Source organism: Lineus longissimus, chromosome 1 (assembly GCF_910592395.1).
Source record: "Lineus longissimus chromosome 1, tnLinLong1.2, whole genome shotgun sequence".
Lineage (NCBI taxonomy): Eukaryota > Metazoa > Nemertea > Pilidiophora > Heteronemertea > Lineidae > Lineus > Lineus longissimus.
This window is the reverse complement of record NC_088308.1, coordinates 12,043,599-12,056,386: the sequence shown is the minus strand read 5'-3', so window position 1 is coordinate 12,056,386 and position 12,788 is coordinate 12,043,599. Positions and strand designations below refer to the sequence as shown.

At 42.0% G+C, this 12,788-nt stretch overlaps 1 protein-coding gene across 2 annotated transcripts in view; it reads left to right on the top strand.

The window, feature by feature from the left end:
* Nucleotides 1-12,788, top strand: part of LOC135488313 (protein-lysine N-methyltransferase EEF2KMT-like) — a 72,077-nt gene that overhangs the window by 20,942 nt on the left and 38,347 nt on the right. For both annotated transcript variants that reach the window (XR_010446952.1, XM_064772875.1), the window contains exon 3: nt 142-246. Coding sequence is in view for 1 of the 2 variants with exons in the window: in XM_064772875.1 (XP_064628945.1) it covers nt 142-246 (105 nt within the window). In the remaining variant the exon portion in view is untranslated. The remainder of the gene's footprint in view (nt 1-141; nt 247-12,788) is intronic.

The window sequence follows — 12,788 nt, the reverse complement described above, 5'->3', positions numbered from 1 at the left end:
CGCCAGGCCCTTGGGCCTCTTGTTTTCTTCAGCCAAAAGTAGTGACACTGCCAGTGGTTGCATCCCCAAGTAGTAGTACCAGGTAGTACTAGTAGTAGTGACAGTTATGAATGTAATATTTCTTGATCTTTGCTTTCACAGCTTGAGGAGAGTGAAATGGACATTGCGGATGAACTCTATGAAGCCTTCACTGATGTCATTTCCATCCCCAGTGAGGAACAGTACTGCTATAAAACTTATACCCTGGTGAGTTCGTTGTTTGAAGAGCTAGTGCATTGGCAAAGTTCTCCATAATATGGACAACTTGATTGTGAACATCTTGGAATCTATTCTGTAACTTAACCTATGGGCGGTTATTGCCGCAAATATTCACCAACGCGCGAGGGATAGCAAGTTACTCCTAGTTCGTGGCGCGTACAGCTGTAATTTCTAAAATCTGCATTTCCTAGAATCGTCGTGAGGGATAGATACCGTGAGCGATAGATCTCGTGAGGGATAGAAGTTTAAAAAAAATCCGTTATGTGGCGCCACTGTCGCATATTGACGTCGTCGTATTGTTTTTTGCTGTAAGCGACACTACTGTCAGTTGGCCTCAACACGTGGTACTTGTCACTGTCAGAAAGCGTGTACATGCGTAGGCTACTTTCGTTGCAATTTTAAAAATGTGCGACCAGTCGCAGCTGCAACAGGCAGCACTACTGCTTCAGCAAGTAGTGCAGATTTTAGACCAGCAGCAGCCCGATCAGCTGCAGCCGAGACAGCCTCCAGCAGAGGCTAGTGATATAAACCCGAGTATAAACCCTGATTCTACACCATGTCGTCGTCCTCCGCCTCCTCGGCCAAGCACTTCATTTTCTAGGCCTATGTCGATTGCTGCTGGTGGGGCCTTCCCTACTATGCCTAGTAGTAGTAGCAGGCCGGCATCTGCATCTGCATCTACTGCTGCTTACGGTGCCCCATCGTCAGACAGAGCAAATTCAAGTAAGTGTGATGAAGTATTCGTCCAAACAAAATGATTATGAATGAGATCGCATGCATTTTGTCCCCCAAAAAAGTGTAGGCCTATATATATTTTCAAACTTATTTTGTTTAGAAGCCTAACGTAGAGATAAAAATAAATGTTTATATATAGGCCTATACTATTATTGAAGTGAGACAAGACCACTAATGAATATTCATAGGTTGGAGGGTCCAGGCCTATCTATTAGACGAGTGCATGTTTTTTACTCTCAAGTACGTATTTGGAGAGGTTATGAAAAAATATTTGTTGTGGCAAGTCTACAGATATAAAGAAATTATTTGATGAAAAAATTAATTTCGAATTTTGCTAATTGGGTAATAGGGGGCGTGTTTTGAGTTTTTTCTGCCAGTTGGCTGAAAAGAGTGGAAATATCAAAGTCTGTCTAATTTGTCGACTATCAAAAAATTTCCGTGGTCAATCACCAGTTTATTTTTCACCATTTACTTGCCCGACTGTCCGGAATAACATAATCTAAATTTCAGATTCACAACACCACGCATTCTTTGATGCGTTGCGGTCAAACATTGACAATTTAACTGCTAAAAGGCTTAAAAAATCAATTGTGGTCTTGTCTCAAGTTGATTGAAAAAACTGGGTCTTTAATAATTAAGGTAAACCTTACTCTTTTGTTTTTGATTTTATGATAAAAAAACAGGTCAAGGTTTTTTATATCTGAAAACCTGGTTGTTTTTAAGAATAACCTCTAGCTAGATTAAAGGCTAAGAAATAGTAGTCTGACCCTAGGCCTGCCTTAGACCCAAAACATTCATCTTGTGTTTAATTGATCCCTTCAACACTTGAGACCTACATGTACAAGCTGAGCATTCAGCAATTGCAATGTTTCAACCAGGACAGTTGGGATTACCTCTAGATTGGCATCCCCAATGCATAAATGACTACAATATCTTGCTAAAGAGTCAACCATGAAAACTGCATGATCCTCTAGATTAACTTGTCTGTCTAAGCATATCTGAACCTCTCGCAGGATTAACACAGCCCGTAAGATGAACTAATCAGGCCATTAATAAATCAAAGCAGATGGTACCACACAACTGAATACATGTAGTAGAACAGAATAATCATTGTAAATCATAAATGGACGAAGTAGCACAAAAATGATAATGTTGCAGTGTCGCTTACAGCAAAAACAATACGAATATGCGACAGTGGCGCCACATAACGGAAATTGTTTGAACTGCTATCGCTCACGAGATAGTGGCGCCACATAATGGATTTTTTTGGAACTTCTATCCCTCACGAGATCTATCGCTCAAGGTTCTGGAACCTGCGGATTCTAGAGCTCGCGGTATTTATCCTTCACGACGATTCTAGGAAATGCAGATTTTGCACCGGCAGATTCGGTGCCGTTACCAATATCATCAATCATGTCATTAAAATGCACGGGAACGGCGATGTTGCACCCGCCTAAAACTAGTTTAAACATACAGAACTATTTAACTGCCATCTGAGAATCAACTGTGGAACTAAGTATTGGATTTTCATTTGAGTGATTTGAGGATCCTTTCAGTTCTCATACCGATCCACCGTTGTTGTGCGTATATCCATCCTTCACCGCCAATAACTCGCCCCTGATCGGCCATCAGAAGGGCTGTTACTTTATCGGTAACAGCCTTTTCCACGCGTCCATGTCGCGACAACACTAAAATTACACTCACTCGTGGTTGTCGCACGAGACACCCACTGAAAGGCATCATAATTGAAGATCAGGTGTTCAATGAGTAACAGGTCCAGGGATGCAGTCCTGACCCAAATGCACAGTGCTTGTTGTATAGAAGAAGGGTAACCTGATCCTGAGGTTGGCACTATCAATTCAGGCCGTCATTCAATTACTTTATGTCCAGCAATTTTATTGGCCACCCGTTTATGATGGTGCGTCCGATGGATTTCCTGACCCTTGATGTCGGCGGTGAAAGGAGAAGACTTTAGGACTGATATTCACCACCAATAAGTCGGCGTGTCACTGTTGTTAGTTCTAAGCTTTTCTCCTTCAGGGTCGCTGGCATAGTTACGAAAGGCACTTGGTGAAATTTTCACATTTCGAGTTTTTCAAATAAAATCACTTTTCAAAAACTAAAATTTAAATTTTCTCTAATTTTTTTCAGGGTTGTGGAGGAGACATACTAATGCAAATAAAATATAAGAACAGAAAGAAAAACTAACAAGAAATACAGTTTTAGTATTGTTTTATTGAACATTTTCACATAAAAGTGAAGTCCAAGATGGCCGCCAACAGGACAGGTGACCATATTACCCCCTAAAGTGAGAAAAAAAACCTAATTCTGAGAGGAAATCAAGTTCCCTACATAATGAAATCTTTTTTCTTTGATCTCTTTCTTGGTTTTGGAAGAGTAATTTATTTCCTAAAAGCATTCAAAAAGCCTAATTTGGCTCGGAGGTACAAAATGCATTTATATATCTTTTATATATCTTGTAAAATTGCCTATTTTTCAATCAATGCCCACCAGGAGGGGTATTCATAAGAAAAGCCCCATTTGGGTTTTGTCTAGTTCTACTAACAAAGCCTTTCTCTATTCTTTCGGCTGGGTGTATCTGTAGTGCCTTGTTAGAATGCCTTTTTCACAATAAGGAGTGCAGACCGAGCATTATCTTGAGACACTTCTTTAACACTCTTGCTTATTGAAAGACGTGCCGATCAGCAGGTGTAATTTCACCAAACAATTTTTCCCCAAACTCTCCACACAGCGATAGAGGCCATCCATTTAGTATGTACGCACCGAAGGGGAGGGGGGGGACAGGGGGGTCAAAGCTTTAAGAGTAAGTAGAATAGAGCCAAACTGCTTTTCATTTTTAGCTCAGCTGACAAAGTCAGCGGAGCTAGTCAAATAGCTAATTGATTGGTGTTTGTCCTTCCATCCTGCCATCCATCTAGCCATGTTGGGCATTTTGTAACCGTACAGCCGAGGCACTTCAAATATGGTTTTGTATATAAACACCGCACAAAATGTTGCTTACAGAAAAAAATTGGGCGATTCGACTCAAATTCAGCTCCCCAGGGGGCAAAAGGCGTAAATGAAAAAAGAATTTTTTGACGCTCTATTCGAGCAGATGAAAGCTTGAAATAAAGTTGAAGAGGTCTTCATGATACAGAAGTTTTGATATAAAATAGATTAGTGTGGATTTATATCACCAGTTGGTGGTAGTGAGCAAAACTGTTGTTTGACCCCAGATGACCCCGCTTTAAATTTCCCGCCGCGAACTGACATGAAAACCTCGAACCAGGGAATACCGGACTGCTGGTATTGCCAGTGCATTCACTGTATGAACGGCTCGTCTGGGGTAAATTGACGAGGCGGCTCGACCCTCCACTGCGCGGTCGAGGTTACCTGGAGTACTATCATCAAGAAAATGGCGGTGACCTTTTTATTTCTACCGGAGCGATGATTTTGTAAGTGACAAATTTTCTTATTTAAGCCTTTACAGAAATGTATTTTGGTACGAATCTTCACACGTTTATAGAAAAGATCAACGAGAATATGTTCAAATGCCCTCATAACGATGAGTTCAACGGAATTTGGTCAAAACAACCTTCGAATGGAGTCAACTTCCTTTGCGAAATTGAAGCGACGACCTCATTATTTATCGTAATTTATGCAGATCTGAGTCCAGCTGATGGGCAAAATTAGCGATGGTTTCAAAACAGTCTCCCAGACATGGGGCAATCTCTTCATTATCATAATGGGATTTGGAGGCATGTTTACAGATTTTACAAGTTCGAGACCTGTAGGACCTAAAACTCGCATAGATCCCCATAGATCCCCTCTATTTGTCGAGTTAGCGCCCCTGTAAAATCATGCATTTTCGGACACTAGAACGAAATCTTCCTGGGGATATTGCGGTTTCGGTGATGATTTAAAGAGAAATTGACTGTTCTTAGAGTTGTATGGGACAGAAATGAGTTCATACTTCATGAATACATGAATATATTATGATATGGGCGGGCTTCTAAGTCAAAACAATAACAAACTCAACTGCATCTCTACCGTGTATCGCGTAGTGCATTGCCTAGTGTATTTCGTAGTGTATTTTAGCGGAGACATTATTTCCACACTTTGGCCACGCCAAACGTCTTTTTTATTCGTGGAAGTTAATCTGCTCTGTAAATTTTATTTTACACAGGAAGAATCCGTACAAGGTATTGCAATATTTCATGTCTATTGGTGTATTTGTGTACAGGAGCGCACCAGACAGTGAGACGTAGAGATGTGTTTAGTGCTGGTGCTGTCAGTAGACTGAATCTGATTGGCCATAGCGATCAGTAATATGGGTTGTGATCACGTGATGTGACGTCACCGCGGTATCCTCCTTGGCTGATGGGTGATGTTCTGAGTTGTGTTCAAACTATTGGAAACTTCGGAAATTAGTTCTATTAGTTCTACTATTCTGCAGGAGTATATTATAGCCATTGATGTTGACAGCTAAAAGCACGAAAACTTTGTTTATTTATCAAACTGTATCGAGTGTTATCGAATCGAATGGATGTGTCGATCGTCGGGGCGGATTGATATGTGGTTGTGCGTCCAAGGCGATTAGGTCATTCAGTTAGTTTGAGAAAGATCATGATCATGAAGATGCGTGTTGTGTTATCATAACCGGAAAATAATTTGAAGTTATTAGTGGTGTTGTCATTGCCATTTTTTTGCATGGAATGATAGTTCGAGAGCTCTCATCGACGTATTCAGCATTGACGGAAAGTAGGTCCGTACAATCACTTCCCATCTTGATGTCTTGTAAATGTAATAATCTTTGCCAAATCAGTGATTCTTATATAATTTACTCCATGATTGCAATCAACCTTTGTTAAATTCCAATCACCTGCAGGTCAGGTCAATCTTTTAACAATAAAGTTCATTTTCTTAAGCACCTCTTTATCTTACTTCTTCACATACAGGGCATCCCAAACACTTTGCTAAATCCACTAACCCCCCCCATTTCAAGTTGGTATTGCACCAGACCCAAGCTCAACGGTACAATGATCATGTAAGTGTCCAAATACCTTTTCAGGACATACTAGTATGAGGACATCAATTTTGATACCAGAAGGAAAACCAATCCTGTCTGTGTGTCACTGTGACATAGATCCTGGCTCTATTGGAAATGTGGCACTCGCACTGCATTACTTCATGTGATGTCACTTACATCTTTCACAGTTGACAAATTGAAGCATCCATGGTTATTGTAACTATATATAGTCCTTGCCAAATCTATCTAAAAGTATCAGTAAAACTGCTAAACTATGAATTGTATCTGCTTACTCAGCTGAGCGCCAGGCCCTTGGGCCTCTTGTTGTAGTCGCAGCGAGCATTTAAAACGACCTAGAAACTTCTGAGCGGATATCAGGTCGCAAATGACTTCTATGGGCCCATTTACGTTTGGCTGGCCATTCCCACCCAAAAAAACGATCTGGTCCATGGTCCATTTACATCGTATGACGTAACAAAATTGTATGTTACATCATATCGACCTCTATAGTGCCGAGTTGCTTAAATTTCACATGTACCCGACCCGTCGGCGACACGAGGACGTCCTTCTTGGATTTTACTTGGTATGACGTCAATTTCCAAAACACAGCCGATTTAAATCTCTGATATAGGTCATTTGGCCAAAACTAAAAAATGTACAAAGTGCAATATCACGCTTATTAGTGACTTTTTTTCAATGATAATTTTTATGGTAGGTACTCCATGCAAGGATACATATCATATGGGTTTTAGATTTGACCTAATTTTCAAGGTCACATAGGTCAAAGGGTGTAAATTGGCCGTTTCAGTGTAGCGTTTCTTACGCTACCGCCGATATTAACCAATCAGAAGGCCTGTATGAAGAGCGCACTCAAAGTTCTCACAAGGATTTCAATCAAACTGCGCCGCAGGCGCATTTTTGGCGGTGGGTCCAGGGGCCCTCCCCCGGAAAAATTTTGAAACCTAGATGCTCTGAGGTGCAATTTTAGGCCTAATTCTGATGATATAAAACGACATTGCAGCGTTAGTATCGTAGGCAAAACATTTTGCTTCATGGCAATTTGCGGCATTACATCGGTCGGCGGGAGGGACGCATGGCGGGGTTACTGAAGGTGACGACAAAATTTTCCCACATGTGCACATCAGCAACGAAACATCATATAGGCCTACCTGATCTCTGCGCCGAAATATAGTAATCCACGTAAATACTACTATTCAAATGGCCCGCTCGCTCCCCGGCCCCCGACATCGTCAAAGCACACGTGGTATTTTGTAACCAGATAGCGGCGCTAAATATAGATGCGCAGTAACCAACTGCGCAAGCCCTGTGCTTCTTCATGATGACATGATGATGATCGACGATTCTATAAGGCAACTGTCACATAGAAGTGAACGATTCATTTTTCACGCCTCACGCGTGAGGCCATACATGTCACACATGAGGCCTCACGCGTCACGATTCATCCATCATTTTTTAGGGGATGTCACATACGGTTCACGTTGAACTCGTTCATTTGTCACTTGGCGTTTCCCGCCTCAGTTGGATCCCACAAAAATGGTCTTTGCTGGACCGGCTCGCATAAAGAGTGCTTGTGGTCATCCATTCTGAAAAAGACAGAAAATAGAGGTGACCATTTGCTAGTCTTGTTTTTAGTCATTTCCATGTTCCCACAAGTGGAATGGAATTGTTGTGTCTGCAGGTGTTTGGGCAAAAAATACTATATTTCTCCATTTTTTCCCCAATTCTACACGAAAATCACCATTGTTTGAAATGCAGTACACCTGCTGACATGCAGTAAAATTGTGGAAAGGTGTGAGGTTTGCTTTCAACTGTGGGCTATCGTAAACAGTAAAAAAAGGTCTGAAACCATCGGATACTCACATATTCAAGTGATTTTGACAGCAGGCACCTCCTCTCTGCACCTAGTTCACGTCACAAAGAATTGGCCGTCCAATTCTTTGAGTCATTTATGACATTCATGAGTTCACGCACGAAATGACATGAATTGGCCGAAAATAAAAATGACTACAAAATTAGGCCCTATGTGACATGGTATATTGAAAATACCTGGGGAATTCTTCAGGTCATGAATGACCCGTGAAGCGTCACACATGAGGCGTGAAAATGTGAGGTCTATGTGACAGTTGCCTAACATGTACGTCTTGTGCCGTACTTCTGAATATGATCTGGTCAAATTACTAGATGGCAGAATTTTATTCCTATGATTGTATGAACGGCGTCGGCGAACGCGACTTGCCGCAACTAAACGCCAAATATCTAACATGTTTGATTTTTGACGCGTGTCGCCGCGTTTGAACGCAAGAAGAAGCCTAGGTGTGCTATGGATTGCTGCCTGAATTGGCGTCGGCGGCGAGGCTATGGCCAATCAGTATGCGTCTTGATGTCACATGATTTAAAAATGGCAGCCTAAAGTGGCGGAAAAGACACCACTGGACGCCGATTCTGGGCAGGTGTGCTCTGACAGGGATCCACTGGCCGCCAACTTTGGCGTCGAGGCGTCAGCTGAACGCTTCTTGTCGCCAAAGTTGGTGACTAGTGTGCTGCGGGCTATAGCGGGCATAATAGCAGTCACCAGCGTGGGGCTCAATACGGGCATCCCCAATAAGGAATCGTGACTTCGCGCGCTTTTATTTTCGTCGGTCGATATTGAGGAATGCTCTTACCGAATGATGCAACAGAATTAGTTGGATTATCGTCCTAATTCATGTAGGATGGCATGCTGAAACTGTTGCAGTCCGTCATAATACCTTTAATGAGGCAGATAAAAGAGTGAAGTGACTAGTTTGTACGACATAGGAATGGATTTATTTCTAAACAAAATTATAACGGATTTTATAAGGGATTATGTACAATTTACAGGTGAGTGGTCGATTGAGATTCATCTTCTTCTCTGTATACGGGTCTCTCCGTACTGCCGTGTGTCTTGCTTCTGAGCTCAGAGTATTGTATGCCTGAAAAATTAAACATCACATATATGAAATGACCAGTGATAATTCGTTTAAACCCACAGCGTCAATCATGAATTCCGTCGATATATTACAAGTCATGTAGTTTGTCAGTTACTAACCTTGATTTTATCCCAGGATAATGCGACGGGGCGCTTTTCTATACCATCTTTCCACTGCCATATTGAAGTCGAAGCTCTTTAGCTCTGGTCCTTCAACTGAGATTGTGAGGAGGCAGTTCAAAATTCTGTTTGTAATGGCGACTTCACATGTGTAAGTGCCGAGAACCCCCTTTCACAATCTGAAACGAAACAATTGTACTATGTTTCAATTAAATGTCCAGTACTTCAGTTTACTGATCACAGTGAAACATGAAACACCGACGGGACTGATAAGGTTTGTCTGAAAAGTATTCTAAACAATTTAAAGTCGGCACCGGTACACTCTTACCAGCAGTTGACATCGGCAGAATCAGAGCGATTGCGGCCAGTTTCCCCAGCTCAGGCCAGACAGTGTTGAAAGTCGTAGTGACCTCTCCCAGCACCTCCGTCATGGTCAGCATTGCTTTGCCTTGGCTCTCTGCTTCAGTTTTCTTCTTAAGGACCCATTCCCTCATCAGATGGAAGTCACGCTTTCCTTCTTCATCCATTATGTCGCCGGTTAAGGAGTTTCTGAAAATAAATCACTTGTTCCTGTATTCAAGTTTTTGATAACGAACAAATGATACGACTAACGTACCGGTAGGCCTATTTGACTACATGTATACTCTAAACATTTAGCACAATGTCATAATTACCTGTAGTTTATCTTTGCCGTAGTGAGACATGTCGGCATCATCCATATCGGCTGGCATTGTGCTCGGATCAAATATAGTGAATGCTTCAAGCATTTCCGAGTTGGGGAAACGGCGTCTCAGGTGATCACAGACAGTTCCGATGTACTTTGTGTAAACCTGTAAATGTGAAAATAAAAAGAGGTGACGTTTACAATGTAGAACAAGTGTTTTTCTTCTAACATAATGTATTATATTTTTTCGTTTCAGAATTTAACCAATGCAACTTATAGCCAGTGTCACTGCCGATTCTGACAGACATCCGACTAATAGTTCTTACCGAATTGACGAAATTGTCCTTAGAGTCGTCTTTAACTCCCTTGATCAAATGGTCTTCCGTGTTCTCTGTTGAATTGAGATCGGCCACTGTCTGCTCAGTCGATTCATATTGTCTCCAGGTGTCCTGGCCAGGCGCTCTAACATTGAGATCGTCATTTCAACGGTGGGCTGAACCAGAGAAAAGTTCAGTTCCCGTGTCTGAAAAGTAATTGATTTGACATCGATGAGCATGAAGGACACTACTTAAAATTTAGTTGGTGAACCTAAACGTCTTCAATTTAAACAGTTTTCTCAAGTATTTTAAACCATATGTATAGTATTGTGACGTATTACATTGATTTATAAACTGAAATTAGTCTTCGTATTTACCTTAACTATTGCTGATAATCTAGTGAGGATCGGCAATATGTCCGACAGCATCATTAGTGATGCTAAGAAGTTGTACTTTTGGTAAAACTTTACCAATCCAACGGCCGTCGCATTTGACCTCTCCGAAGCTTCCCTATCAAGAGAAATGAGTACACTTCGAATACACTTTCTCATGGCTGTCATCGCCCCTGTCCAGTGACATCCATCTTGTATCGGCAGTTCTCTTGATCGTAAGCTTCGGATCATCAACGACATCTTGAATTTCCTTTAGGCCAGCTGTCCTTACAGCTGAATAAGTATAAAATATATATAGCTGCTGGATGTACGACTTGACCTTCTTCAGGTATGGCACCTCATCTGCTGCTTGTCCCGCTGCCAAGGCTGCTTTGTGGGCAATGCAGTGAAATTTAAGCATTACCGGTGCAACATCCTGTAACTTTTTTGATACACCATTCCTGGCACCTATCATTACGCTGCAGCTGTCACTGCCAAACCCTGCAAGATATATTAATTATGCTCATGAGTCGTATGCTTTAAAATATACCATGGCAACTTATTATTGAAGTAGTTCAAATTTGCATGCGGCATCATATAACTTACCAGCTAATTTGTTTTTGAAGTCGAAGTTGAATTCTTCCTCCATCTTGATCAGACTTTTGAATATAGTCTCTGCACACCCATCAGGCAACTCACGGACTTCCAAGAATCTGGTGACTGACTTCCCCCCTGAGAGATATCGGGTGTACACAATGAGTTCCTTGGTGACGCTAATATCTGTTGTTTCATCGCACATCACGCTATAAAACTGACTTTTTTCCATACCTGAAATAATTGAAATGTAGGGTCGTTTTATTGTAATAACGTTGTCGCTGCATAATGAGTAATAAAAAGTTTAAAATCAATGGATGTGTACCGCCTAATTTAATTCGTAACTGTAAAAGTAGATTGGAAAATAGGAATTCCACTAACAGACTTCATGACAAACAGCTCGGCAAAAGGTAGGTCAATGGGTGAATCAATATTTAGAAAACAAACAAGGATTATTATTTGCCTACGCACCATCAACTGTAACATCCCGGATGACATCTGCCATAACTTCCAATGCTTCCTGCATGAACTGTTCCGAGGTGTATTTCGCGTTTCCACCGACGCTGAGGGATGTCATATGTTTGGCGTCTACCTCCTTGAAAAGTTCCAGCAAACTGCCATAGTTTGTTGTTTGAGGAATATCATGCTTGGCCATCCAATAAAGAGCTTTGAATGCACCTGACAAAAATAAAAATTAGGGGATGAAGCCTAGAATTTGTCAATGCATGGCGTACAACGTTTAGACCTACTGGTAAAACATTACAAAACGCAAGGCTATATCTAGACGCAACGAGTTTTAAATCGTTGAAGATACCAAACTAAAATAATGTTACACTTAGCTGCGTGTTTAACAGGTACCCGATAAGTTTTGCCAGTGTTAGGCAGTGCAATTACCCGTTCCCGCTGACACCTGGTCGAACTTGGCGGGAACATGAACCGGTCTGACACATGGTTCATGTTCCGACCATGTTCGACCACGTGTCGGACCCTGTTTGGATTTCATGCCTATAGGCCTACAGTGACTGGTGAATTAGAGGCGACGGACGGGGAACTTCGCTGGTGGGAAAAGGCAGGAAAAGAAACTGTATAGCGTTAATGTGACTAGTCTTAAACTAGCCGTCTTGGCCTATATAGCCCTACTGTAACGGTCACACATATATACTTCAAATGGATCTCTCATAGCAGTTCAGTTCACTTTCTCCATCTGATTTAGGCCTTGGTGTATTGTTGTCCCGTGCCTCTCACTCTCGAATTTCTTCGCGTCATAATGCGCGGTCGATTTCGCGTGGCTTTTAACTTTATCGAGGCGAATGGTTGAAGCCGGCTTCTTGGTCCATATCCCTTTTCTCCCGTGCTGATTAAAATGGACACACCACGCACAAAACATACCGCCCTTTTCTGCCGAGTATTCCAACCATGGATGGTCCTTCTTCCACTCAGGATTAAAGCCGCTGGCTCGGTGCCGCGATTCCTTAGCTCTAACCGCCTTTTTTTTGGTTTGCCTACCGTCGGTTGCTGTTTTCTAGTGGGCCGGACACTGTCAACCGATGAGGAGGAATCCGACATTACAGACACATCAGTAGGATCGTCCACGCACATCACACTCACCATGCTCACAGACGACACATCGTCATCAGCATCATCACTTGCCGGCCTAACCGCCGAGGTGGTAGGCCTATCCTGATTGGATCCGCCCTTCTTGACGAAGCTAAAAATTGAGGCTTGCTTGGTT